Here is a 27,244-nt window from a genome sequence, read left to right on the forward strand (position 1 = left end):
CTCAGTTCACAGACAGCCAGCTCCATTCCTCAGGGCCGAAGGTGAGCCAGAACATCATGGCAGAAGGGTGTGACAGAGGAAAGCAGCTCAGGTCATGGCACCAGGAAGCAGAGGGAGAAAGAGAGAGAAAGAGAGAGAAAGAGAGAGAGAGAGAGAGAGAGCACTCCTCTTACCATGGACAAAAAAGAAACCCCAAAGGCATACCCCAATGGCCCACCTCCTCTAGCCAGTCTACCCAATTACCACCCAGTTAAATCTCTAACATTGAATCTCAGATTTTAATCATATAGTTCTCCACTCCTTAATCATATTCACCACACTTAAATTATGCTCAATCTCAATGCTTATCTTGTCCAACAAGGATAACTATAGAATAAGACCCATGATTGCCATCTGAAGTAGACTGAAATATGCTCCCTTGGTTGGAGGTAAAGTTGACATGAGCATTTCTCCAAGTGGATTTTTGTGGTCACCTTCCATGACCTATCACTGGACTAAGCACATGGACAAGGTTGAGAAAAGGGTTTTTAATTCGTTGCTTTCTGATTTGCACCTTTCTTGGAGCATCACTAAGTCTGGGCCAACAGGCATGCACTCAGAGCAGATCATGACAGAGGATGGAAAGCTTAAAAGTCCTATTTTGGGTGTGCTGAAGGTCTTGCCCAGCCTTCCTTTCTGAAATGTCTGCATTGGTCTGGGAGCTCCACATATTATTGGAGTTAATTATCCTTAGGCTATATTTGCTACTTAAGCCTAATGCTATCACTCTTGCTGATAATGGAATAAATGGTCCTTTGTTGAAGATCCTCCAAGAGCTTTGCTAATGAACAGATGACATCATATCTTCTGTAGGTGAGAGAAACAAAGCCCAGAATCAAGTCCCACAGGACAGGGAAACCAACATAAATATTAGCCTCAGACTTATAGAACCCTGGTCCTTATCACTTCTTTTCATTGATGCAGATTTAGTGCATGTATTTGTACGACAGGGAGCAGAAATAAGGATGGACAAGGACTGACTCTCCTTTTCAGTTCTCTAGAAACAAACCCACATGGACCTGTCATATTGGCTGTACCCAGACTTCTAAAAGAGAGATTCCCTAGGATCATAACATGGAGCTGTCTGCAGTGACCAGCATGAGAAATCCCAGTGGCACAGAATTAGAGTTGTGGCTCAGCAGGAATGGCATGCACTCCTGTGGATCATGAGACAAACATGAAGTGACTTGACTGCTGAAAAACTGGCAAAGGGCTAAGAAGGAGGGATTGTGCAAGACGGCAGTAGTCTCATCCTGCACTACAGCCACTGTTTGCCCAGGGGCAACTTCGTGTAGTCATTATGAGTTGTGCAACGAGGCATGGCAGCCACACAAGCCTGAGAAGTAAGAAGATAGCACACTGAGCTAAATGTGGGCATCGTGACCCACTTTCATGGTTTATACTGTTTTGTCGGGGTTCTTTAGAGAAACAGAACAATAATATACATGTAGATACAGCAAAAGACATTTATCATGTGGGGTTGGCAATTGTGACTGCAGGCTAAGTCCATGATCTGCCATCTGCAAACGGGAGTCCCAGGAAAGCCTGGGGTGTAACTCAGTCCAAGCTCAAAGCCCAAGAACCAGGGGAAGCCAGTGTTGTAAATACCAGACCAAGGGCAGGAAATGTCCCAGTTCTAATGGTGAGAGATAAGAAAAAAGGAGAAAATTCCTTTTTCCTCCACCTTTGGTCCTGTTTAGGTCCTTAAAGAATTAGACGATGCCCACTCATATTGGGGAGCGTCATCTACTGAGCCCACTGAATCAAATACTAAGCTCGCCCAAGAATTACCCCCACAGGCGCATCTAGAAATTATGTCTAATCTGAGCACTCCATAGACAGTCAAGTTGATGCATTAAATTAACCCTTATATACATGGTGACCAACACACACACACACACACACACACAGCATGCTGCCCATCTCTTTAAAAAAATCTTACTGAAGATTCCTATAGACACTAAGATGTGCTGAGATCAGAGGCAAAACTGTAGAGTTTGGATTATCTATAGATACCAATGAATGGAAATAAGTAATACAGGCATGACATTTCTAGTGTGCTCTCTAGTTTCCAAATCAGCTTTATGTCTCATCAAACCCAGTAAAACAAGCAGAAAAGAAACTGTTCTTCCCATTTGACTGACAAGGAAAATGAAACCCAAAGAGGTGATTTGTTTGATGTTCCTGAGCTTTTGGGTTGGGACTAGAACATAGAGCTTTGTGAGGACCACCAGATTTCTTAGGTGTTTTGTGGGTGATGGCATCTGTGGGTGAGGATGGATTAGGAAAGCCTCAGACCAGCTTTGCAAGGGGTTCTGAATGGACTTTGCAAGTGTCATGCTCACTGATGTCATCTCAACCTACCATATGGTTAATTATATTTCATATACAATTATCTCATTAATCTTATGTGAAAGTTGGAATTTCTAAAATGACTGATCATGGAGGAATGCTTTCCATTGGGCTTCTCAGGGGAGTATAAAGACCACCACCAAACACTCCCCACAAACAAGGGATCAGGAAGAACTCGGTTGCACAGGACAATTGGTTCTTGGGGGACCCTTTGGAACACTTGGAGACCCTGTGATGGAAATCTTCCTGAGAGTATTGCTAGCCACCATGCTGTGATAAATGACCTTAGACTTCTTCATACAGCTGCTTCCTCACTGGGATGAAGCAATGCTCTGTAAGAGGAAGTGGACTGTCAGCCCACCCTACTCCAGGCGTGCAGGCACACACCTGGTCAGGTTTTATCATTCCATTTTCAAAGATCAAAGAAAGTGGCACACATTATTCAATAGTAAGGAAAACAGATGCTCAAAGTGCACACCAAATGGCCCCAATAACCAGAAGACACTGCATTCTCTACCAGCATCTCCCTCTTACTAGTGAGTATCAAGATAAAATTGTTGCATGTCTGCCACTGCACTGGGTTCCTAGGCAAGATTCTAGCTCAGAAAACAACCCTGCAGAAAGCCCTCTTCAGAGGACTCTTGAGAGCACTGGAGTCCTCAGCACAGAGCTGTGGACTGAATGAGCCCAGAGGAGTATCACACCCCCACCCTCTGCATATGGCCAGAAGAAAGCCGCCCATAGATCTTCCTTGTAAAGTCTCCTGCCTTTACTTCCCTGTTTTATCCTTCCTCAAGGGAAATCCCAGAGCCTCAGGCAAGCATGGATCTTTGCACATACCCTTTGTTGTCTCCTTCAGTTTATTTCCCCTGCTTGAGCAGAAACACATGAAAGAAGCCACTTCTGGATTGCCAGGGAAGTCAGAGAAGAAAAAGGTAGAGTCATCTTTTGAATGTTAAATAGCAGCAGGTTTCTGACAGGAAGACCCCTGGAAACTTAGGTTAACTCCTCTGTGGGGATGTTGGCTTTCAGGTTTTGCAATACAATGGAAATTTATGAAGTGGGCAGAAAGTCTAGGGTTTTGTTCCATCACAGGGAATCCTCAGCTAAAACCACCTGGGAGAGCGAAGTGTAAAGGTGGGGTGGGGGATGTGGGGAGTGGGGGATGTGGCGGGAGTGGAGAAGGGATGAGCAAAATACAGCAGGAAACCGAGCAGAAAGCTCCAGAAGATGAAATTCTTCTTAGCAATCTGGAACATGTCTCACCATCATTCCAAGATTTGTTCTTAGACACACCCTTTAGGTGTCTGTGTTGACACACCTGTGGACATCCAAAGGGATGATTCTTGAGCTCAGTAAATACTAAATAGAAATGGGAAAAAGTAATGCAGCAGCTCTCTTGTCCACCAGGTTTTCCAGTGTCAGGGCTCTTCATTCTTCAATGTTTTTCTCTTACTGGGTACATTTTGACTCTCACCTTTTCTAGTACCTTCGCTGGGGATGGTCAAGGTCAGAGAAGGTAAAAGAAAACTTACTCCAGTTAAAGGTGCTAGTTCCCACTTGCCCCCAACAGCCATGGTGAGAGAGAACTTGCATAAACTAGGTTAGACCATTAATGGGGCATTGTTAGAAGCTACTGTGGATAGTCTGCAGTTAATATTCTCCAACGGAGCTTCCTGGCACTGCCTAATGGACTGTGTAAAAGAAAAGGCCTTCCTCCTCTTTCACACCCATCCTCCCTCCCCCACAGCTACGGACATTTTCATTTAGCAGGTGAATCAAACAGTGAACTGAAAACTATGCTCACACTTTAGGGTTGTTCTGATGGTTGTTTGTGAGTTGCACACTTGATGAGTTTCCCAGTGGATGTTAACTATTAACTCACCACTGACCATTGGTCACAACATAGGTGTAAATGTTTGACAGAAGAGCACACACACAGCAGAATGCTACCAAGTCCCCAGAACAATTTAGGAAGCCGATCGGTGGGAAAGGAAATGGACGTAGTAAGAGTAGAAATTATCTATTATGGAAGTTGAGACAGGGTTTCTGTTAAAGCATTTGTATACTGTTAAATGATTTACAATCTGATGGGACCTGGTAATCCCAGAATTGCAATTCCAAACATTCCTCCACATCCCAGCACTGAGGGTCTAATATCAATTACAGCAGCCATAAAGCTCTTTCAGCTGGTTAAACATAAAGAATTATCATAACCCATTCTTCCACATGCTTATTATTTCTCGTATCCCACATTTCTAGGGTGGTTCAGTAGCAAATATTATTATCCAACTTTGAAATTCCTAGACTTGAAAGAGCCTGAGGATATCCTTTCTTCAAAAGATACAGGATTGCTTGAATACATTGTTTTGAGTTCCATGGACCAATCCTGGACTCTCTCCCCAAACTGGAAAATCCATGAATCAGACTTTGGTTTGTATTTCAAGGGCAAAATAAATCTTAAGATAACTTCAATTATAGATACTGTTCTGAGAATATGTTGGCTGAGATTGAGTCCTTATTGATTTGGGGGAATGCAAGTCCCAGGCAGGGTCACATACTGTATAAGGAGTTAAGCATTTGTTTCCAGGTGCAGTGTCACATGTCCATAATCCCAACTGAGGTAGGATTATCACAAGTTTGAAGCCAATCTGGGCAACTTAGGGAGACCCTGTTCCAAAATAAGAACTAAAAAGGGCTGGGGATATAGCTGAGTGTAGAGTACCCTGAGTTCGATCCTCAGTACTGAAAGAAGTTAAGAGTTTGTTTCCAGTTCCATAACTGCCATAAGGCCCTGTGATCTTGGGCAAGCCCCTTCTTGTTTTTGGATTCCCACTCTCAATTAAGCATGGGGCTGAGCTAGCTGGTCTCTAAATTTCTCCTAGATCTAACTCTGTCATCCAGTCACTCACTATAGAATCTAGAAAAATCAAGACAGATATTTCTACCTACTCTTGACATCATTTAATGTTTTTATTAATGTAGTCCACTGCATTCCAGGTTTCCTTTTGCATCTAACATATGAACTATATGTGACAATAAGTATTGTGCAATGAGAAGTTTATTAAGGGGGTAGATCATGTTAAGTATTTTACCAAACACCCCAGGACATTTTTGGGTGATAGACATGTTCATTACCTTGATTGCATTGATGGTATCATAGATGTATGCACATGGTAAGTATGTGTAGTTTTCATATGTGTTATACCTCAGTATACCTCAGTAAAACTGTTTAAAAAAAAAGGTGGGAACTATAGTCATATGTCACTTAATGACAGGGATATATTCTGGTAAATGCACAATTAAGTGATTTTTTTTTTCACTTTACAAACATCAGACTATACTTACACAAAATCTGATGGCTGTGACATCTCTAAGTGATAAATTTTATGAAACCCCATTGTATATGTGACCCACCATTGACCAAAACATCTGTATGTAGCATTTAACTGTATGCACATTTTGAAAAAATATAATATATACATTGAATTTAAAAAAAAAAAAAACAGAAGTTTATGTTCTTTTTTGAGACCATGTCCCTAGATCACAATTAAGTATTTGGAGGAAGAACTAATAGGGCAGAAGCATATTTAAACTAGACTCCATAATAGCTCCAACCGATAGAACCATGATAGAAATGTTCTGTATCTCTGCTACAACATGATAGCCACTGGAGACACTGAACCATGAACCCATGAAAGGAATGTGGTTAGTGCTACTAAGGAACTGTATTTTTAATTTTGTCTAACTTTAATTTAAACTTAAAGGGTTAATGTTAACAGTATAACGTTTCTTTCAACAACACCTTGCTCCTAGTTCAGAAGTAGAATCTACAAAGAAACTTAATTGGTTATCATGCCACCACATTCCAGAGATTAATCAGATGAACAGGTTTTTAGAAGCTGGGGATGGTCCACCCATTGATGTCTCATCAAGATTTAAAGAGAAAACCTTTGAGGTGACCATATAGGCCCAGGAGCACTGGTCCCTTCTGGCTAAGAGCTGAAAAAAGGGCTGTCAGGGGGTGTTGGAGACAAGTAATTCAGAGCAGTGATTTGGGGGCCAAAGGTAAGCACGAGTACTTGAGATTCTGGAAAATCCTCAAAAAAGAAGACCAAGTCTCTTTTAGAGAGATGTCAGAAAGAAGTCATTGTTAAGTACCAAACTCACCTTCCCTGTTGGAATTCCCTTTCAGGAGCTGATCGATGTCGACAGTGAAGTGGTGTTTGAATTGGCTTCCTATATTTTACAGGTAAGTTGCTCTACAAAGAAAAAGAGGAAATAAGACTGACCACTAACAGGTGATAATGTATCCACTACTTGTCTTCTTAACTTTTTCTAGCCAAAAGGTGAAAGAAGCCCTTAGGAACACTGATCCAATGGCAGTAAATAACAGTTTCTACTATTCCAAAAGTGTTAGACAGCTATATCACTGTAAAGGAAAGGTATATGTTTATGGGCCTGGGAAAAATTGAGGTCATTCAATGACACTATTATTTTTTTTTAAGTTTGGTACTCTCTTTATCCATGGAGAAAGCCTAGTGAATAGCTAGAATTCACTGCCAAAGACTCACCCATCTCCCTGAAAAGACAGAAAAATCGTTAGCTTATGTAAAAAGAGAGAAAGAGAAAAAGCTTTCAGAGTATTAGCTATTACAATGACACCACGAGTTTAAACTGATATCATGAAGTTATTCCTTCAACAGGTATTTCTAGAACATTGCTGTGTTTAAAGACCTTACACTAGAGTCACTAAAGTTTCCATGGCTCCTGCCTCAAAAGTTTTTGTGTAATGGAGAAATAACCCATACTACCAAATGAAACAAAAAGTGACATAAGAAGTAGTTCTATCCAGACAGGTGTGAAGCTTCAGAAACTAAACCTGAACAAGTGAGACCAGGACCAAATTTTGTTTATAATGACAAAAGGAGTCACATTCTTTGTATTTTACCTTCTAAGTTTGACCTATGTCTCATATTCAGGGAGCAAAGGCACTCCTTCCTGCCTCATTGTATTCCTATAGCAAATTGGATGATAAGACTGTATTTTAAAGTCTGATGCTGAATTGGTGTATTGCACTGATGTCACATTTTTTCTTCTACAGGAGGCAAAGGGGGATTTTTCTAGGTGAGTTTATTAACTTTTTTGGCTTAAAAAATGTATTCAATTGCTTTTCTGTTAAAAGAAACTATCCTGCCTGCCCTCTATAGGAGGGCAGTTTATTAATATTATATATTAGTGATGAGATCCAATTCTCAGCTTGTCGATTGAAGTGGATCTATCAGAAGAAAGATAGTCCCTAGACTGAGGATATTCCATCCTAGGTGAGAAGCCCACAGGTTATGCTGAGTTCAGAGCCCAGTGTCACCTGTGACCATTGTCCTGGGGTTTGATGGGTACTTCCTCTGTCTCCATGGAGCCTGTACTCAGGTATAAATGTGGTTGCAGATAACATGACAGCCCTAACAAGTTTGTGGATATCTTTTTTTTTTCTCTTAATTTAGTCCCTAAAGTAGGGACAAACTACTGTCCTATAGGGAGATGTCTTTCATAGATAGCATAAATATCCCACTTCAACTTTCCTTCCATGTCAAGATACTGCATTGTAGAAAAAATAAACAGATATAACTACTGGGAACCTGGGAATGACTTTAGTAACTGGTGAACTGTATACCTGAACCTTGTCATTCATTCCATAAGCTTCACCCATTGACCAACATGGCTGAAATTGCCCCACAGTCTCTTCTGATCCTTACCAAAGCCTTCACACAGTAGAGGGTTGTAGCTGTCCCTAACAGAACTGTCTGCTCAAGGACAAATGTTATTGCTCCTCTTCCTCCTCTTTTAAAAATGTAAACAAGTGAGGGATGAATTTGGTCAGTAGGCTATAGTTTGCTGACCCCAGTCTGAAAGGAAAGGAATCCTTCAGCTCCATTTGAATATTTGCTTAAGGAGACCTCCAGACCCCCTTTGTTTAGGTTTCCCAAGTCCCTGGTAGAAAGCAGAGGTAGTCATATTTTTAATGGATAATGACTGTATAGAGCCTTAGCTGGGGACCTTGAACTACCATAGGTGGCCAGTAACCATCTCCTGAATTTGTCGAATGAAACATTTTAGGTCATAGTAACTGTACTTAATAACATTTTTTTCTTTGTTACTTTCCACTGACCTTAATTTGGTATTGGAATTTGGGGTTTTGATAAGTATAAGTCCATATCTACTTACAAAGATTTCTGGAGTCCTGTGAATAATGGTTTAAAAACCACAAATCCAGTGGATTCCAGTGTCCAGTCTACTTACTCTGAAGGTACTATTTGGTTTGCCAGCTCTGAACTCTGCTGTAAATATTATTTATTTTTGAGAGTACCCTGACAGGATGGAATGTGAACTGGGAACAGCCTCATCTGGCCCCACAGATCATGGGAACGTGGCCACACGGGTTGCCAGGGAGGAGGAAGTGCAGGCCTGGCCTCCACAGTCTTTCATGGCCCCCTAATGAGCTGTGGAATGCCAGCTAGTTGGCTGAATTCAGAGAAACAAAGAATCCTGGTTGAGCTTCATTTGTCAGAGTGCTGTCTAGAGGTTTGTTTGTAGCTGCAGCTGTCTGAGAAGAAAAATAGCTGTCAGGGGAGGGGAATGTCAGACGCCTTATCTAAAGGTCAATTTATCTCATCACATAAACCCTACCCCATAGAAGATGGAAGTGATCTGTTACATTGGGGTCCCTGATACACACCGTTTTCTGGAGCCGTGAGTAAGTGAATAAGACTCTCCTCAGAAATCCAGAGAAAATAGTATGCTTGAGTGGTCTGAAATAAGAGAATTCATTTTGAATTCCTTGTGTGAGCCTCTTCCCATCAACTTCTGGGAAGATCCCCAGAACACTGAAGTTGACCACGTTTGGTTTGGTGGCTGAACATTAGGCATTTTAGATGTCCCATTTCATAACTTAGTTTTATAGAAAGTGAGTTTTGCTGTTAGTCATTAATGTGTGACTCTAAACTTCAGTTGTGTAGAACGGTGGTTTTGACTTGGGAATATACCCTGTAAATATAATACCTTTTCCTGAACAACATTAATAAAATAAGATGTCGGCTAGAAATACTGAACCTTGAGGTTCAGTAACACACATGGCCGAGGGCCTAATTCTAAGATAGGTGAATAAATAACCTTTGGATTAATGTTCACACACCAAAGGCAAATTAACTCTTTCAGAGCCTGAGGGGTATTGAATCTAAAACTTCCTAAAAGACTATTTTACCCAGGATGCTGTTATTTATACACTTATATTTCAGTGACTGTATGCAGATGACATTCAGGTTAAATAACTATTAAAAATCTACAAATTATGGTTACAAATTCCCTGAAGCATGAGAGAAAAAAAGAGACAAATGAGAGAAGTCAAAAGTGCTGATCTACTTCAGCAGAAAGAGAACTACAGAAGGACAACCCAGAACCGTAACTGCTTTCTTATGAAACTTGCAGGCTCTTGTCTTTTCTTTTGTCTTCTCGTTTTGCTCAGCAGATCCCTCTTACATAACTCTCATCTTTCCAGTTAATGTAAATACTGACTTCCTTGTCTTATTGAACTTGACAATGAAATGCTGGATTTAGCATTGCTGAAAGAAAGTGACTGAAGTATAGATAAGTAGTATTATCTCTGAGAGGAAGAAATCCATGCCATACATGTGTATTCTGACATACAGTGGATGAATTCGCACGACATCATAAAAGGGTTAGGAAATAGTCTTATCTAAAAATAATGTTTTCTCACTTCTATTATTTTCCGCAGCACAGCATGGGTAATCTTGTTTCATTTCCTGGTGTGTGTACATGTGGAAAAAAAAAAAAGTCCTCATGTCTGTCAGTGTTCAGGAAATCGGTAGAGTTGGCAGTTCATTTGAATATCTTCAGCGGCGTTAGTCAAGGCAGCTCTGGGAACAATATTAGGTGGAGAAGGGCCAACGCAGTCTAAAAACAAAATCTCTCATTTGATAGTCACCTTTGAACACTAGTCAACTAACAGACATTACCTGTGATTATACAGGCTTTATTTGTCACAAATCCTGTAATGTTTTGAGTGCCTAGTGCTGACGTTTTTATTTTAAAACTTCTTTTTAGACCCTTGGGTTATTTTAGGAAAATAATATTTTTTCCATATAAAGGGTAATACCAAGAGCTCCATTGAATCAACTGACAGTACATTCATATTTTCTAGTTATATTCTAATTTAACTTAATAGAAGATATATTGCCACACTGTGCTCAATGAGGTATTAGATATAAGAACTTGATTTTTTTCTCTCCCCAAGGGGAAAACTGCCCTTTTCTAAGGAAAATCACCTCACTTGTCACCTTCTATCCGTCCTTCTGCTATTTCTGGAAGTGTGATACACATTTTATTTAAAAAAATAATAATTTTGAACAATTTTTTAAAGTTGAAACATTTTTTAAACTGTTTTATGCTGAACACCAAAAATCTTAAATGCCAAAATCACACTATCCTTGATATAAAGAATCAGCTATACATAAATAGGGACTAGTAAAAACCATCTGCTATGTAGAATTTTTTCTTAACAAGATTTATTGAAACCAGATCAGTGAAGCTCTATAGCTTTGGCTGTCTACTGGGACCTGGAAATACCTTTGTTTCAGAGGACCGGATGTACTGATGCTAATCACTAAAACAGGAGTCTCCCAGCATAAGATTTACTAGGACCCATCAGCCAACACACCTGAAAAAGACTGACATTAAGGAAATTCCACGTAAAGATCCTTGGACTGCGTCTGCATCCCTGGTGGATTCCTGTTGGGCGGAGCCCATCATGGACTTCAGAGGGGACAGGCGTGCCCAGCATCTGCAGGCTCTCCCTTCCAAGCACAGCGACCTAAGGGGAAGTGTGGTTTTGATTGAATATTTGGGTTTCGGTTTATATGACATCTGTACAAAATTAAATACCAGTCTGCGTGAGAGTATCAGCTTATTAGAGTTCAGTGGTCAGTATGAAATTTTGTGTCTCTGAGAGATCAATCTGTGGGCTTCTTATTCTATTTCTTTAAAAAAAAAAAATTCCCACTTTCAGAAATAGAGCAATGCTTCACTCAATCAATACAAACAGAAAGCAGTTCTTCACTAACAAGGGAAATTGATTTTCACCTCATTTTAGAAGAGGAGTTGTGCTGAAAAATTTCCATTCATTTCCAGAGACCACATGTTCATAAGTCCCTGGGAGAGCTATTAGAGACAAAAAGTGTAAAGATCTTTTAATATTTTATCCTCTATTAACTGCAGGACTGTGTGGTCACTAATGTGAAGAGAAAGAAACTTTTATGACCTCCCAAAAAAGTTCTCTTCTTGATTTTCTTTTCTAATCTTGTCTGCCTTTTTAGGAAGTGCATTTGTGAATTAGTGAATTAAGGTTACTAGCGTTGGCTTACTAGTCCCTGAAAATTCCAGGTTCATAAGACATTTTGGTCAGGCCAGAGGATGCAGTCATAGGTCAAAGCAAGAATTTTAGAAGATCAACAGGAGAAGAAGACAATGAGCTAATTTTCTTCTTTAAAAATTTTTTTTTAGTAATTTGCAAACATTTGTATAGATTGGCATCTTAAAATGACAGTTATTTTTCTTGCCCAGCTGACAATATAAAAAGTTGATGAAAGCAACATTCTCAGCTTACTGAGCTCATTACTATGCACTTACTAAGTAGTTTTACTAATACAAGTCTAATTAAACAAACTCAGTTTTACATCCGTATTAAACTTCTTTATCACTTGGGATAAATTTTCCTACAATTGCTTAATTGCCACTAGGGAGAAAAAAAATCTATCATTGATCATATGGTAAGAGAAATAAATTTTGTAAGGTTTTTAGATAATTTGTGAAAAAATACTTAAGACAGTTTTGTTGGGAATAGTTAACATTGGAGTACAACTTGACAAACCTGACAGTGTCTGTCATACCTAAACTTGTAAATCTTCCTGTTGGAATTGCCAATGAAAAATATCATCTTTCCAACTTGAAACACACCTATCAGCCCAGAGACTTTTCGTGGGAAGAATTGAAATTAATATAATTATCATATATTAATTTATTGTTTAAGAAGAAGAAAGAGGGACGCATTGAGCTTTCCCATGATCTAAAAATGACCTTGAAGACCATGAGTAATTGAGAAGCAGCTGGAATCTTTCATGCCAGCAAGAGCTTTTGAAAGGAACAGATCTATGAAAACTTAAAGCAAAATGTTCAAGTGGAAAAGTTATGAATTGTTACAGACAGCTTTGTTTTGTGCACAAAAGTCCATTTGACTGAGCTTTCAAGTGTGTAATTCTCATTTTCAAAGCATAAAAAAGTATTTGGATATGTTTTTTTGCAGAATAATATTCTTCAAACCTAATGGGAATTGTTAAAATATAAAATAAAAGGAAATATTGTATTATGACAGCTTATCTCTTTTGTTAAGCATTTATTTAATCTCAGTATCAAATTTTTGGTGATCTCTGAATAGTAAAAAGGTTCCTGGTTCTGGCACTGGACAGTTTTTCCAAGTTGAGATTCTCAAACTAAAGGGTGACAATGTAGAAAACTAGTGAGTTTCTTTCTTGGTCTGTTTGAGTAAAATTATTTGAAATTGTAAACTTTAAAAACATTTTTTGAACTTGGTTTGAATTTTACACCATTTACAACTAATTAGAAATTTCACAAAACTTTTCTTTCAACCTAGAAAAAACAGACTCATTAGTTAAGAAAGAAATCCTTACAGTTAGCATCGGAAATAAAGGTGTGTAATTCATAAGAGCATTTGTAACGTTACCCTCTCCACAGGATTGATGAGTTTGTGTGACATATTTATTCTTGACACATGCCCAGAATCCAGAATCCCATGCTGGGAAAATCTCTCAGGGTCCCCAGGTATTTCCCTTTGTCTACAGATGTCAAAGGCAATGGCAGAAGTTTCACAGACTGGGGTACGGTTACACATGGAAGACATCTGCGACATCTCTGGAGCCATCAGCTACACTGAGCCTCCCCTGCACACCTGAAGAAAGCGTATGATAGACAAGTTCCCACTTTATTCATTGTTACTTCAACTTTCCCTTGGTTCACCAAAAAAAAAAAAAAAAGGCAGACAGGGAGGAAGCGAAAGAAGAAGAGATTGTTGTTTCCTGCTTGCCTTTTAAAGATCAGCAGAAAACAAAAACCTATTACTTATTCATTTGTTCCAGAGTTTTCTAGGTTCCTTGTACAATTGGATAGGAATGCAGATCCACAGTGTATCTGAAACTTTAGGATATCAATGCTTCTGAATTCAGAATTTCTTGGGTTTGAGACCTGTGGTTTGGTGCTGGTACCCTGTGTTCCTGAACACCTGGGACAGAGGCTGGGGCAGCACCTGGAACCAAACATGTTACCATTCAGTGCACATGAGCAACACAAAGGAGAGATAGAGGTAAAATTTTGCCTTGAGTAAAAAGGTTGGATTTGCCTTTTGCCACAAAATGAGTTAAGAAAAGCGTATTTCTTGGAGTTTTGGGAGTTTTGGAATTGTGGATAAAGGATTGAAGACCTGTCATACCCTTATTTTATTTTGAAACTGCCTTTCCCCTGAAGACTTTTACCTTTATGATACATTCATAAAATGTGGAAGCATTGACCCAGTGCTGTCATAATGTCCCCATTTCTGTTTCAGGCTATACTCTTATGTTACACTAGTAAAAACTTTCTGGATTTAGGGCTCTGTTGTTTCTGTAGCAATGTAGGTCAAAACGACTGGTCTCTACACCCCGCATATTCTGTCAGCCCAAGGTTTCTCCTACAAGTTACAGATATCTCATTTGATCCATGAGGAGTGTCCTGAAAAAGTTATTTCTTAATTTTTTTAAAGGAAAATAACTTTGTGATTTTGTTAATCATTTCCTCAAGTTTAATTTTGACCTTCTTCATTTTATGGCATCTAGGTTAAATTTGTTGTTGTTTGTTGATTTGGCAAATTTCCTACTTGATGTATTGCTAGAAGTCTTTGTTTTTTTCCCCAGAAGATCATTCAAAATTCTGATGTTTTAGGTAGTAGACTCAACTCTTCCCTCCCATGAAAAACTAACAGGGCATTGATGTAACCACTTTTATGCTGGCAACATTAATAACTACTTAAAAGTTTTGAATAAAATCTAGTTAATATTAAGAATAAAAAGAATTAAATTTATTCTTAGTTTAGCAACAGACTCTAAGAGACTTTTAAGGTTTCTTCTAAAAATAGAATACCACCACAATGATCTTTTAAGGTTTGTTGCAAGTTGTCATTTACCAGGTTCACTGAACTCTGGGGAGAACATCAGAATGAAAGTCACTGAGAGGAACTTCTAGCACATTTGTTAGGCTGTAGCAGCACAAGTCTCTGAAGGTAGAGTGACCTCCTTTCCCATCAGGACAGTTTTCTGGTTTCCAGGCACAGAGGCTGGCTGGATTGACAGGGCTGGACACCTCTAAGTCACTAAAAATGTTTATAAACAGCAGAAAGGCAAACAGAACATTTCTACATTCTTGTCCTTTGGGAAGGATTAGGAGCCATGGATCCCTTCCAGAATGTAATGGATTTGGATGGGCTTCTCGCCTTGGTGATTTCTTGTTATATTTTCTGTGTAATCTTGCCCTGGAGGAGAACTAGAGGATCCACTGCAAGTTTCAGCAAGGAAGTCAAGCCTGTGACTGTCATCAGGGAAACTTGTTTGCCAACAAATGAGTGTTTGGTGGGTAAAACGATCCCTTCCTCCTTTAGTTTCTTCTTTCCCAAAATGTGGTAGACCCAAACTGAAATTCCAGCTCAATGAAGGAGCTACTAATTACTTTTCTCACAATTTTATCCAGTAAAAATTTACCTGCTAAAGGTCTGAGGCATCTCTCTAGATACCGATGAACCAGTGAAAAAATCCCTGCAATCGGGGAACTTACGGTAAAATAGGGAGAGAAACCTAGAAATCTGCTGCTATGAATGTTTGCTTAAACTCTGCCTTCTGATCGTGCAGGTAAAAATTCCAGACCATACTGGAGGATCAAGTTTTTCTAAACACCAGGAGCTAATGTGCTTGAAAAACCTTCAGTAATCATCCCATTGCCTATTGGAGTGACCTGAGTCCTCTTGGCCTGGTGTTGGAGGTCCTCAGAATTCCAGGTCACCCTGCCTTTTCAGGGATCAATATTGTCCCTTACATGCCACCCAGCCCAGTTGATCTTTTCAGTTCAAGTTAGATGGCCTCTGTGACTTGGATGTGCTCCACGGAGGCAAAAATGATGTTCCTGTCCTTTTCTTCATGCATGTTTCCCCAAAAGCTGACATTAACATCAGAGTCCAAAAAGTCCTGTTCAGTTATCTTTCTGTGTGCACCTCTTGGCTCCAAGCTAAATTGTTCTTATCTTTTGGATAAAAACCCTGTCTCATCCCTTTTGTGTCCCTTGCAGTACTTTCCAAGTAATAGTATGGGCTTCATAAACTCTTTTACATTATTGACAATTAAGTGAAAATTCTTACCTTGCTACTCAGATTATAATCCAAATATGTGGATACATTGATTCAAACAATTGCAAGTGGAGCTTTATGTTCTAGTTGGTTGTTCAAAGCAAGGATTTGTAAACATTACTCCCTTGTTTCCTCTGGTTAGCAGTGGCGTTGGGCTATTTGCTATCTAAATGCCCCAGGAGCTCTCCATCTGTATCTGGGATATTTCTTCTTTCCTTCATATTCACTTATGGATCTCCTATCCTCTTGCTTTTTGGATGTTACTCCCCAGTATCCTGGTGGACAGTCTTTGCCTTGCTTTGTATGAGTGACACAAAAACTACCAATAGCACAGATTAGAATTGTGGACCACAAGATCCACAGGGCTTCGTGAGACAAGCGCTTGCACCCCAGATTCTCAGCAGGTGTAGACACTTTCCTTCTCAGAACCATCCCCAAGTTGGATGCTGCTAATGGCTCTAGTTAGAGTGGATGTGGCCATCCCAGACAGCCCAACCCAGAGGGAATGCAGATCTGCTGAGTGTAAGGAATTAAAGCATCTGAAGAAGGCTGGTTGAATTGGGAGAGTTTAAAAGTGTCTTCTACACCTGAGCATACTTGAGTCTGTGAGAAAAAGACATTCTGGTTTGAGGATCAGATGCATGAATCCTCCTAATAGAACCAGGCAATCCACTTCACACTTCCTAAGTAGTTTCTGGGCATTGTCTAAAGCAAAGATTATTTATTTATTGCATTTCTGCAAACAGTTTCCAGTGTGTGGTCAATGTAAGCAAAACAAATCAAAAGGAAAAAAAAAACAAAAACCAGCATTGTGTTAGTGAGGCCAACCATGCTCCCAGGGGAAGCCGGGATAGTACCTGAAAAGCTTTTCCTGGGATCCTCCCTGGTGTCGCCCTGGGGTGCCTTCCCCTCCCTGGATTCATGCCAGGAGCTGGTCAAGGGCCCTCAGTCTGCTTTCTGTGAGGACAGGGTGTGAAAAGGCAGTGGGGCCCTGTGAGTACTCTGACCTGGTCCTGTCCTGGTTCTGCACTGGAAGAGGCAGCCACTCAGTTTGGTGTGTCAAGCTTTCTTTTCCATCCATGTAAGAAAATAAATAAAAAGAAAGCTTCCTTCCTCCCACCACTTCCATTAAAAGAGAACACATGTAAGGCTCCTAGACACAGGGCGGGCTCAGTCCTATCAAACAGCGCAGTTATTTTCATGGACGGTGAGTGTTTCTTGACCTTCTGTCTTTCAGCAATGAGGTCGTGAGGAGTGACCTGAAGAAGCTGCCAGCTCTTCCCACCCAAGCCCTGAAGGAGCACCCCTCCCTGGCCTACTGGTAAGACCCTTCTCAGGAGCAGGCTCCCCCCGGGAGTGCACAAGGCTCAGACAACTGAGCCTGTGTGTGTCTCCTGGCCTCCCCCTGTATTAAGTAATTTGTCTTCAGAAACCACATTCTGCATTTATTTAGATGGTGTGTTGTATATGAGACCTCTCCTTTTATTTTTTTCTTAAAAAAAAAAAAAAAAAAAAAAAAACAACTAAAATTTCTCTTTGGAAATGCCCCCTACTTTAAGAGCTTGTGTGTGCTGGTAGTTTCTTGTTGAAACTTTGTCATTCGATGACAGGAGATGAGGTTTGGTGATATGGGAGAAGTACAGGGTTTTCAGCCCATGAGAGACTGATTTTTCCTTTCGCCTGGATGTTTCACATCTCCTGGGTTAGCCACTTTGTAACATTATGCTGAAGTTCATCTGTTGGGCCCTGAATTACTGATTCTGAATGATTCAAGAATCTGAAAGGTTCCCAGATTGTGGTTTGGACCACAATTGAGCAGGACTTGCATTCCCGGGTAGTGTGTTGAAATCCTGGTGGGCGCTTAAGCCCTGACACTGCCCCTAAGGATGGCACTGCTTCTCTGATGTTGCTTCTGACCCCTCCACAAAAATCAGTGCAATTTCTTATAGTATGAAACAAAGTAAGAAAAAAACCCAGAATGAGTTGATCCTAATAAACTACTTCTGTATGCACTTCCTGAAACACTCAGATTCCTGCATTCCATCTTGCCAATATACTTCTAGGCAGCCAACTAGTTGTTCAGCCTTTCAGGTGGCTTTGAGTGATCTTCAGTTAGGATAAGTTGTGTCTTGATGCGGAGCTCATTATTTCTGTCTTAGCGATCTGGAAACCAGGACTTGAGACCCCGAGACTGCAGGCTCCCTTCAGGGTGCTGGTGTCCCTAACTTCATCTCTCTGAATTGATCTGTTGTGACTCTTCCTTCAGCAACATAGATGCAGATAAATAACAAGCCTTCTATTATAATCTGTGACCAAAAAGCAAATTCTATTTAATTTGCAGGGATTTTGCATGTATCTGCTTTTAAACTTCTGACATTCCAATCTGCATATATGAACACCAAAAACCTGCATTCTCATTTCTTTGTTCATGAAAACCTGTTGCCCACTTTCCAACTCCTTGTGTCTCTGGCCTTTATCATCTGTATCCTTCCAGCTGCTCACTTCTGGGAAACCCATGATAAAGAAGGTGTGAGAAGGTAGCTCTGGAGACCACTCATTCTTACAGGGAGAGATGGATTCATCACTGAGAACTGTAACACTCGTGGCTTGTCCACAGTCAGAATTGCCCATTGCCCTTGACTTCATCCATCCCTCAATCATCTCTTCATTCATTTACTTTCAAACATTGTTACATCCTGATACACATTTCAAAGCTATGAACTTCTTTCCCACCCTCTTTCTGGATTTTTTCTTTCCTGTCTCCACCAACTGTTCTGTGCTCACATTTAATGCCAAAATGCCTTTCTTCATGCACATGCTTTGTGACTTTTGTCAACATGAATGCCTACCCATGTATCCACTCCTTTAACTGTCTTGCCAGTACATCCCTTATCTTTGTGACCATAAAGGACCTCATTCAGATCCATGAGCACTCAGACTACTGTCCAGATGCACCGAGAGGGTGGCAGGACAGGAGAAGCCAGGTGCCTTCAGCTTCACAATCCACCTTACATCAGTAGCATGGACTATCCTGATGATTCTAAAAATACCCTACAGCCTTTTCACCTCTTTCTGTTGTGGTTGGCTCTAATGTCTCATCTATTTATATGAATATGAATTATCTAAAAAGGAGAAGGAATATGTCATTCATGAAGCATATTGTTACAGAACAAAAGTAGAGACAGAGCTAGTGCAGCAAGCTTATTCAAGTTTTCCTGACTACATCAGCCTCAGTAATATTAACCATGACTCCTCATGGTGGAGGAGACCTTTTTCTGCTGCCCCTGGCACACAGTTTTAGGCTGCCCTGATCATTCCTGAACTAAGGATGTATATTCACTGTACTTCTGGGTTTTGCTCCTGCTGGATTTCACTGAGCAACCTTCACCTGGAGCCCATCTGCGCAGGCAAGGGCAGGATGACCATCGAGTGAGCAAAGTCACAGGTTTGAGAGTCCCAGCCAGGTCTCTGAATTGCAAGGTTTTGACTATCTCAGTAACTTTCATTACTTCTCTGCTGCCTCAGTTTCTCCATCTGTAAAATGAGATGAACCCACTAACCTACTCCTCTACAGCACGTGCAAGGACATTAGCCTTTACTGAAACTGCTAGCTGACACCTTCTCCCAGACACAAGGAGGTCTTCAAGGTCTTCATCACCACCACCATTCTCCCTTCCACCACCTGTGCATTTCCTGCACCCCACTGTCTGCAGAGAGGCCATTTACCTAAAGGACACAGCTTAGCCTGTGGCAGGTCACAGTCAGCTGTGGTCAAGGACTTTTTTCCTCCACAGTGTCCTCCAGATGGTGCTTTGGGGTTCAGTCTCCTCTGGTTCACAGGTTTCTTATAGTCATACCCTATGACTACCAAGTCCCTGTCACAGATCTGGAAACAGTGCCTGGAGATCACCCAGCCACTTGTAGGTTCCCAAAAAGAGTGCGGGTCAGTGGTGGGCAAGATAGGTCCTCATCCCATGTGAGTGTGTGATGGATTCATGGTTTAAATGGGAAGAAAGGAACTGGAAAAGTGGAGGCAGGAGAAGGAAGCCATTGAGGCTTCCCACATGGCCCCAGACAGCCGGAGACACAGGGTGGGTGGGGGAGGGCAACCATTTCTGCAGCTGCCAGGCACTGTGAGACCCCGTGGTCAGACCATTTAGTTGGTAAACAGCGGAACAGCTGCCTGACAGTGTTTTGGACTTTGTTTCATTGATGTTTTCCTGAGCCTTGCTTATGTTCTCAGCTACAACACTCTGGACTTTCATTATTCCACCTCCCCCCAGGGACCCTCTGTCCCACAGCTACAAAAGAAATGGGCTCCTATCTACATTGAGTTGCTTGACCCTGGACCTAGGAGTTGACCTCACCAAATCCCAGGTCATGTAGTAGGAAACATGCCAACACAGCTGTTGCTTTAGAGGGTGTTGGGGAGGAAGCCAGAATGACCCTGGAACCTCCTGACATAACTCTGAAGGTTTAGTGAGGCCATGGTCTCTTCCTGATGCCCCTTAGGAACTGTCTGGCAGGAGAATTTCTCACATAAGAACTAGAAATTACACAGTGTGGGAGCCAAGGAGAAATATGGTTAAGTTTTCCCCTTTCTGAAAAGCAGGTGCCCAGATCCCAGAGAAATGACTCTCCAGCTAAACTAAGGTTTCTCCCTCATAGCTGAGCTGTTCTGGGTACCTTTAGGACACTTTTTTGTGAAGAGTTCTGGCTTTCTCACATTCATCACATTTCAGAATACAAAAATCAAATGATATTAATTAAAGATTAAGATAGAAATTGAACTCAGATATGATAATCCCAGCTTCTCAGGAGGCTGAGGCAGGAGGATTACAAGTACAAGTCCAGCTTATCTGAGTTAGAAAAACCGTGTGTCATAAACATAAAAAGGAGTGGGGATGTAGCTCAGTGGTAGAGTACCCTGGGTTCAACACCCAGTAGCACCACCAAAAAAAGAGATAGTAATTGAAAGATAAGTAAATTACCCCAAGGACTTGGTCACAGACACAGAATGTGTTACCCCAAAAGATGACCTAACCAAAATTAAAATAGAAAAAGGTGGGATAAAGAAGACTTTTGATAAAGTAATAATGAATAATAAAGATCAACGAATAATATCTTGAGAGTACATCCCTGGGATCAGCACCCATCATGGAACTTTTATGGGAGACAGGAAGGGGTCCCTCTGCGTGTGGTTGGGGAAGGGCAAGGTGGAGAGTGAGAAAACAATGTCTACAACCATGTAACCAGATCATGGAGTCTGAGTTTTTGGAATTCTCATCAGATGGAATTTGAGGCTTCTGCCTACAACCATCCTGCCCCGACAGATGCCCCCACCCACCATGATTCCCCAGGCTGGCTCTGTGATTTCCCAAGGCAGCAGTGGGAGCAGCCATTGGTCTCCCCCTCTCTGGGTGTCAGAGTCCCTTCTTTAAGAAGGCTGTGCTTGTACTGCTTCCTGGGCCGCCCTTCACTCTATCAAAGAAAAGTCTGTGGGCTGTTGTCACCTTGAGCCAGCTAATCTCTTTGTTATTTTAGAACTAAAATTTCAAAAGATAAAGAAGTTGCCAGTCTAATTCTGGTAGCTGGTTTGTTGTCTCCCCAGTGTTCCTCTGGGAAGGCCCAAATTCTAACTTTCTATCCTCCTTAGAAGCACTGAACCCTGGCTACTCATTCAGATGTGGGCCAGGAGCACTGGATGGGACAGTGCCTGCTGTTCCCCGTGAGGCCCTGTGTAGACAGGACTGCAGAGACAGGAGAGTGAGAGTTTAATCATGATCCACAAGAGACCTCAGCTCATTGCTCATTTCTTTCATACTATTCGTTTCTTGCAAGGAGTTAACCCCCAAGCCTGTGGGCTAATCTCATGTTGCTGATTAGACGTTCAAGATAAAGAGAATGTAAGTCCTCTGAGGGGGAAAGGGAAAACCAGACTGACCTTTTTTTTTTTTTTGGTAAATTTATAGCCCAAAGGATTTCACTTTGGCTGAGTTTGGAAATGTCACTTCTAAAATGACAAATCATTTTTTCAGGAGTTGATGGCTCCTTGAAGTGTCTCATGCAGTTGATCAAGCTCAGAAGAATCTCAGCTAGCAGGATACTTGGCCTCTATTAACAGAACGCTTTTCTTCTAATTCCAGTGAAGACAGAGTAATTGAACACTACAAGAAGCTTAACGGCCAGACAAGAGGGCAAGCAATCGTGAAGTAAGTGGCCCTTACCAACTCTCCCGGAGATTGTGCTTGTGTGTGTTAATAATCACATGTCAAGACTGTTCACTTCTGCTCAGAAAGATGAATCTCTGGGGGGCAATATTTCAGTTGAATTTTCAAGTAAATAATCTTCCAGAACTTTATCGCACACATCAAAAAAGCATGTATATCGTACCAGTTCTGCCAAATAACCACCCTTGTGTATGTGTTTGTGTGTGTGTGTGTTTGTATGTGTTGTCTTCCCAGCTACATGAGCATCGTGGAGTCTCTCCCAACCTACGGGGTTCACTATTATGCAGTGAAGGTAAGTGAACTCATTTGGTGAAGATTGCCTACCCTGCCCCCAAACAAAAAGCAAACCACACAAAAATCTTTTCTCTCTTTTTTAGAATCTTTCTGGAGACTTTTGGAGGGCTAGAAGTTGGTGGGAAAGACTTGCCCAGAAAGATTACATACTACAGGAAATTGGGCAACTGAATTTTACCCCTAGGGTAGTAAGACTTGATATGGTTTCTCTCAAAAACTCATTTTCCCTTTTAGAATCACTATAATAAATCTCTAGTTCCTTTTAGTCTCAGAAGAATCCTGGGAAATCAGGACATCGAGATCTTAGTAGGAAGACTCAGTCAAATACAAGGAACTGTAGAGAACAGAAACTTTCAGCACAATCTAGTGTTTTTCTTGGTGGTCAAGTGCCATGAAGTCAGCTTTCCAAGAGTTGAACTGGGATTATAGGCTGACATGTGGAATATGTGACCATTTAAGAAAACATAATCTGTTTTCTTAAATATTGTAATGGCAAGACCAATGGGTGTTGATGCTATTCTAAATTCTCTTTAAGTTCCATAATGTGCCAGAGTGGGATCCTTTCTTTGAAATAATAAAGATGTCCCCCAAGAAACCATGAAGAGGAAAAGTTCCCTTCCTCCTCCTTCTTTCATTTATTGCTACCTTACATGTTTAGCTGTATCATTGCCCAAAGTCCAGATGAAAAGAGCAGAAAACACTTCTAATCTCCAGATAGTCCCACCAGCAAATCAGAAATCCCCTTGCTGTTTTACCAGCGTCTTTCCCGGTGTTTCCATCCAACTATATTTTAATTTCTTTAGACTAGAACATGTGCCATATTTCATTCACTCTGTGTCATCCATAGCAACTTGCATAACACTTTGTAAGTCATTACTGTGCACAGCACTGCCCATATCTTCTCCTGCACTGCAGATAATAACCCCTCTTCACCATCCTTCACAGAGCTCTTTTGACTAGCACATCCAGCCCTGCCTGTCTTTCTTTCTTTCTTTCTTTAGAACTGGGGATTGAACTCAGGGGCACTCGTCCTCTGAGCCACATCCCTAGCCCTATTTTGTATTTTATTTAGAGACAGGGTCTCACTGAGTTGTTTAGTGCCTCGCTCTTGCTGAGGCTGGCTTTGAACTTGAGATCCTCCTGTTTCAGCCTCCCAAGCCACTGGGATTACAGATGTGTGCCACCACACATCTGCCTTTTTTAAGCCTAAGCTGTGGTGTTAGGAGGAGGGTAACAAGGCCTCCTGGGCTGCCTTCTGGCCCTTAGAAGAAAGGTAGATCCTCTAAGGAGACTATCCCTAAGTAAGACTGTGCCAGGATGTGGCCACTGAAGTCATTGGGTGGCTAGTTCCCCAGAAGGAAATTCAAGGGTTCATGAAAAAAGCTCAAAATTCAACTGTGCCAATCAATGTTAACCACACTAGTAAGAGCTCACTTCCCATTTTGCCACCTTGTGACCATAGAGGAGACACATGAATTCAATAGTTCCTGACATGATGATTAAAGGCATTTCGTAGGAATTGATCTGTGAGGGTTTCTCAGCTGTAGGAATATTCCATGTTGACTTGCAGCAGTGGCATCTGCGTTCCAAAACAGGAACTAGGAGTTTAGGAATTCCTCTAGTGTGCACTCCTTGGCTTGCTGTTTGTTCTAAATTTGAGCTCAGTTCTCTCTTATCATTAAAAGAGATTAAGAAATTTACCTCACCAACCCAAAAAAGACTTTTACCCCATAAAAGTCTTCCAAATATTTGAAGACTGAGATCCAGGAAGTTTCATGGAGTCTTTAGACTGGCTTCCACCTGGGGTCCGTTTTTGTCAGTTTCTAGAACTTAACAAAAAGGCTGCCTCTGATATACAGGCTTTCTCTCTTCCAGCAAAACTTTTGAAATGTGCTCTTTGTTTCAGACCAGAAACTGGGCTTGCGATTTTCAAAGTGCCAAAAGAGTATAGATGTTTGGCCCTTGAAATCTCAGAGCATAAGCAGTTGCTCTGCTGTTGAGCAGGGCAGCACCTCTGCCCAAGCAAATGTGACCCATGTGTGTGGAGCTCACGATTTGGTGACCATGTGATCTCACTGATGCCCGATTGTGGTATAATGATAACACTTACCTAATCAATCTGATGTCGCAGAGGGCATTGGGTTTCTTTTTGTTCTATTTTCCAAAGCTACTACGGTGCACAAGTATTCCCAGAGGTAGGGGTTTAAGTCAAGAATCTTATACTACCTTTAAATGTTTCATCTGGGAGTGTAACTCAGTGGTAGAGCTTGTGCCTAGCATGTATAAGGCCCCAAGTCCCATCCCCAGCACCAGAAAAGAAGAAAAGAAAACACACATCCCTGAAGCTTTAAATAAATTTTCAACATTTATTTTTTTCATCTTTGTGATTACCATGAAAGATCTCATGCCCTACAAGAGTATTTGAAAGCCATCAGGCTGATTTTGAGTTTTCAAGACACAGTGGAAGTGTACTAGGTTTTTCAGAGATGTGGCAAATAGGACACATCTTGGGGGAAAGCCCCTGGCATGCCCACCATAAAACGCTAGCATTTGGGAACATTCCTCAGCAACTCAGAATCATCCTATTTGAATATAGAATTGCACCTTCCATGGAGGTAACAAGGGCTTTCTTTAAAATGAATAAACAGACTTGGTGTTTTGAATTCATTTTGCTACCTTGAAAATGTTTCTGCTTCAGTTTTCCTATCTTGTCCAACAGTGCCATTTCTAAGCCTTTCCTAGCACCCAACTGTCTTCATGAGGGAGCAGGACATCAGAAGTGACATATTCTGGCCTGTGCTGCCTTGAGGCTGGAGAGGTTCCTAAGTAAAACTGAGCCAACTCCCTGCTTTGATTGCTTAATCCTTAAAAAAGAGAGGAGTCCCCTTCTGTAGTCTCTAGTTGGCAGTTTTCTAGTTCAGAAAGCGGTTTATTTTATCAGAATGTTCCACATCTCTCAGGTTTTCTTCTTAGTGAATGAGGGACCCAGCCTGGAAGACCCACAGTCTTAGAAGGAAAAAAAGGGACAAAGCACTTATTCCTTAATGATAAGGGGAGGGATGCTGCTAGGGCAGTGCTGCAGGTTAGGAACAGAGCCAGTTCCCCAACCCAGGGCTCCCAGCACCCTGCTTTTAGAACTGAGCATCTTTCTATGATGGACACATCTGTTAATTTCCAAATAAATGCATTTTCCCTTGTTTTCAGCTGAGATAGGAGAATCTCCTCTGGATCCAGGTATCTTTTGCAGCCCATATTTACCTATACTCCCTTTGATGTTCTAGGACAAGCAGGGGATACCATGGTGGCTGGGACTAAGCTACAAAGGAATCTTCCAGTATGACTACCATGATAAAGTGAAGCCAAGGAAGGTAAAAGCGGTCTTCTTTGTTGGCTTAACGGCTCTCATTTTGAGAGAGAAACAAACCAGGGTAAAAGTGAGTCAAAATGCTAACACCGTGTAGCCCAGAGGCTTGCCAATCTCCTACTAATTTAAGTGTATACAAATTACTCCACAATAATCCTGAGTTCCCTGGGTAAATAGTTTTTTCACCCTGTCGCTAAGGAAACCTAAGCTGTTATAATTATTTAAGGTAAGATGCCTGGCTCAGTTTTCCCAGAGCAGATGGGAGACTGTTGTTTCCTTGCTTTCTTGGTGCCGTATCTTCTGGGAAAACAAAAGACCATCTATCTTGAATCCTGAGGCCAATCTGAGTTCTCTCAAAGATTTTTTGGGTCAGGGTGGGGAAGGTGGGTGGACTAAAATAAATAAATAAATAAATAAATAATTTTTTTCTTTAAAAAAAGCACGTCTCAAGTCAGGAAGAGGTGAATAAAGAGATGAGCACAAGGAGGTCTTGAAAATCCAGATATCCTAGGGCTTACAGGAAGTGGTTAGAAAATAAGGTTATTTGCCAAAAGAGAAAGAAAGGGAAGCAGAGAAGGGTCTGCAAAGTCCTTGGAAACACAAGACGGAATGTTGGAAGGGGGCACCATATTTGAATTTTCTGTTTTCATTTACACACATTTTTTAGACCAGAACAAATTGAAAAATTATAATGGAAAAATATCTTTGAGGCGAGTGCTGTCATTCAGAATCTCTGGCAGAGAATGACAGAGAGATGGTATGTAGTTCTAACCCTGAAATACATATTAAATATCTATCAAAACCACACTTGCTCTAAGAGAGAGCGCAAGAGTGAGCTTGCAGGACTGGTCCATTATGTATCATTGTGGTTTGAATGACAATCCACAAATAGGATTGAAACCCACGCTGCACATCTGAGTTTATCATACCCGAGCCAGTTAACAATGTCTGTCCTTACCAACTTTATTAAATTAATAGGGGAAATGTCCTGGGTTGGGGAGGATTTTCACTCAATTGATCAGTAAATCCTTTAAGTTCTAAATAAGATCCTGAGAAGCGATGGAGGAGTTATTCACTAGGATCAAGTCAGTGGGAACGCGGCTCTTCAGGGGAGTATGTTGGTTGTAGCTACCACCAAAACCTCTGCTTCCATTTACATGTGCAAAATGAACTAGACTCTTTATTCCTATTTTTTCCCTCTTTTTTTTTTTTTTTTTTTTTCTTTTTTCATTCGCAGAGTTTGTATTTCTGTGTCTTTCTTCCTGTTTCCCCATGCTTGTTACCATAGGGTCTTTCTAATTTTCTGTGCTTTTCTGGTCAAATTTCCTCTTTGTTTCTTCCTCCTTTTTATGTAGACTCTCCTCTCTCTCTCCAACCTGTCTGACTGATTTTCTGCTTGCAAAAGCCAAGAACACTCTCAGGGCCTTTAACAAAGTCCTGCTTGGAGTATAT

At 41.1% G+C, this 27,244-nt stretch overlaps 1 protein-coding gene and 1 long non-coding RNA gene across 6 annotated transcripts in view; one reads left to right on the forward strand and one right to left on the reverse strand.

Annotated features, from left to right (window-relative positions):
* The window catches only part of LOC124961564 (uncharacterized), a 39,035-nt gene extending 29,839 nt beyond the window's left edge, over positions 1-9,196 (reverse strand). The window contains exons 1-2 of the long non-coding RNA XR_007104285.1: positions 9,128-9,196; positions 6,562-6,653 (exon numbers count right to left, since the gene is read on the reverse strand). This is a non-coding gene — a long non-coding RNA (uncharacterized LOC124961564). The remainder of the gene's footprint in view (positions 1-6,561; positions 6,654-9,127) is intronic.
* Positions 1-27,244, forward strand: part of Frmd4a (FERM domain containing 4A) — a 420,775-nt gene that overhangs the window by 316,190 nt on the left and 77,341 nt on the right. For all 5 annotated transcript variants that reach the window (XM_047520300.1, XM_047520299.1, XM_047520298.1 and 2 more), the window contains exons 6-11: positions 6,587-6,643; positions 7,496-7,518; positions 17,142-17,225; positions 22,051-22,116; positions 22,369-22,426; positions 25,710-25,796. In XM_047520300.1, the coding sequence (XP_047376256.1) occupies positions 6,587-6,643; positions 7,496-7,518; positions 17,142-17,225; positions 22,051-22,116; positions 22,369-22,426; positions 25,710-25,796 (375 nt within the window). The remainder of the gene's footprint in view (positions 1-6,586; positions 6,644-7,495; positions 7,519-17,141; positions 17,226-22,050; positions 22,117-22,368; positions 22,427-25,709; positions 25,797-27,244) is intronic.

Source organism: Sciurus carolinensis, chromosome 12 (genome assembly GCF_902686445.1).
Source record: "Sciurus carolinensis chromosome 12, mSciCar1.2, whole genome shotgun sequence".
Classification (NCBI taxonomy): Eukaryota; Metazoa; Chordata; class Mammalia; order Rodentia; family Sciuridae; genus Sciurus; species Sciurus carolinensis.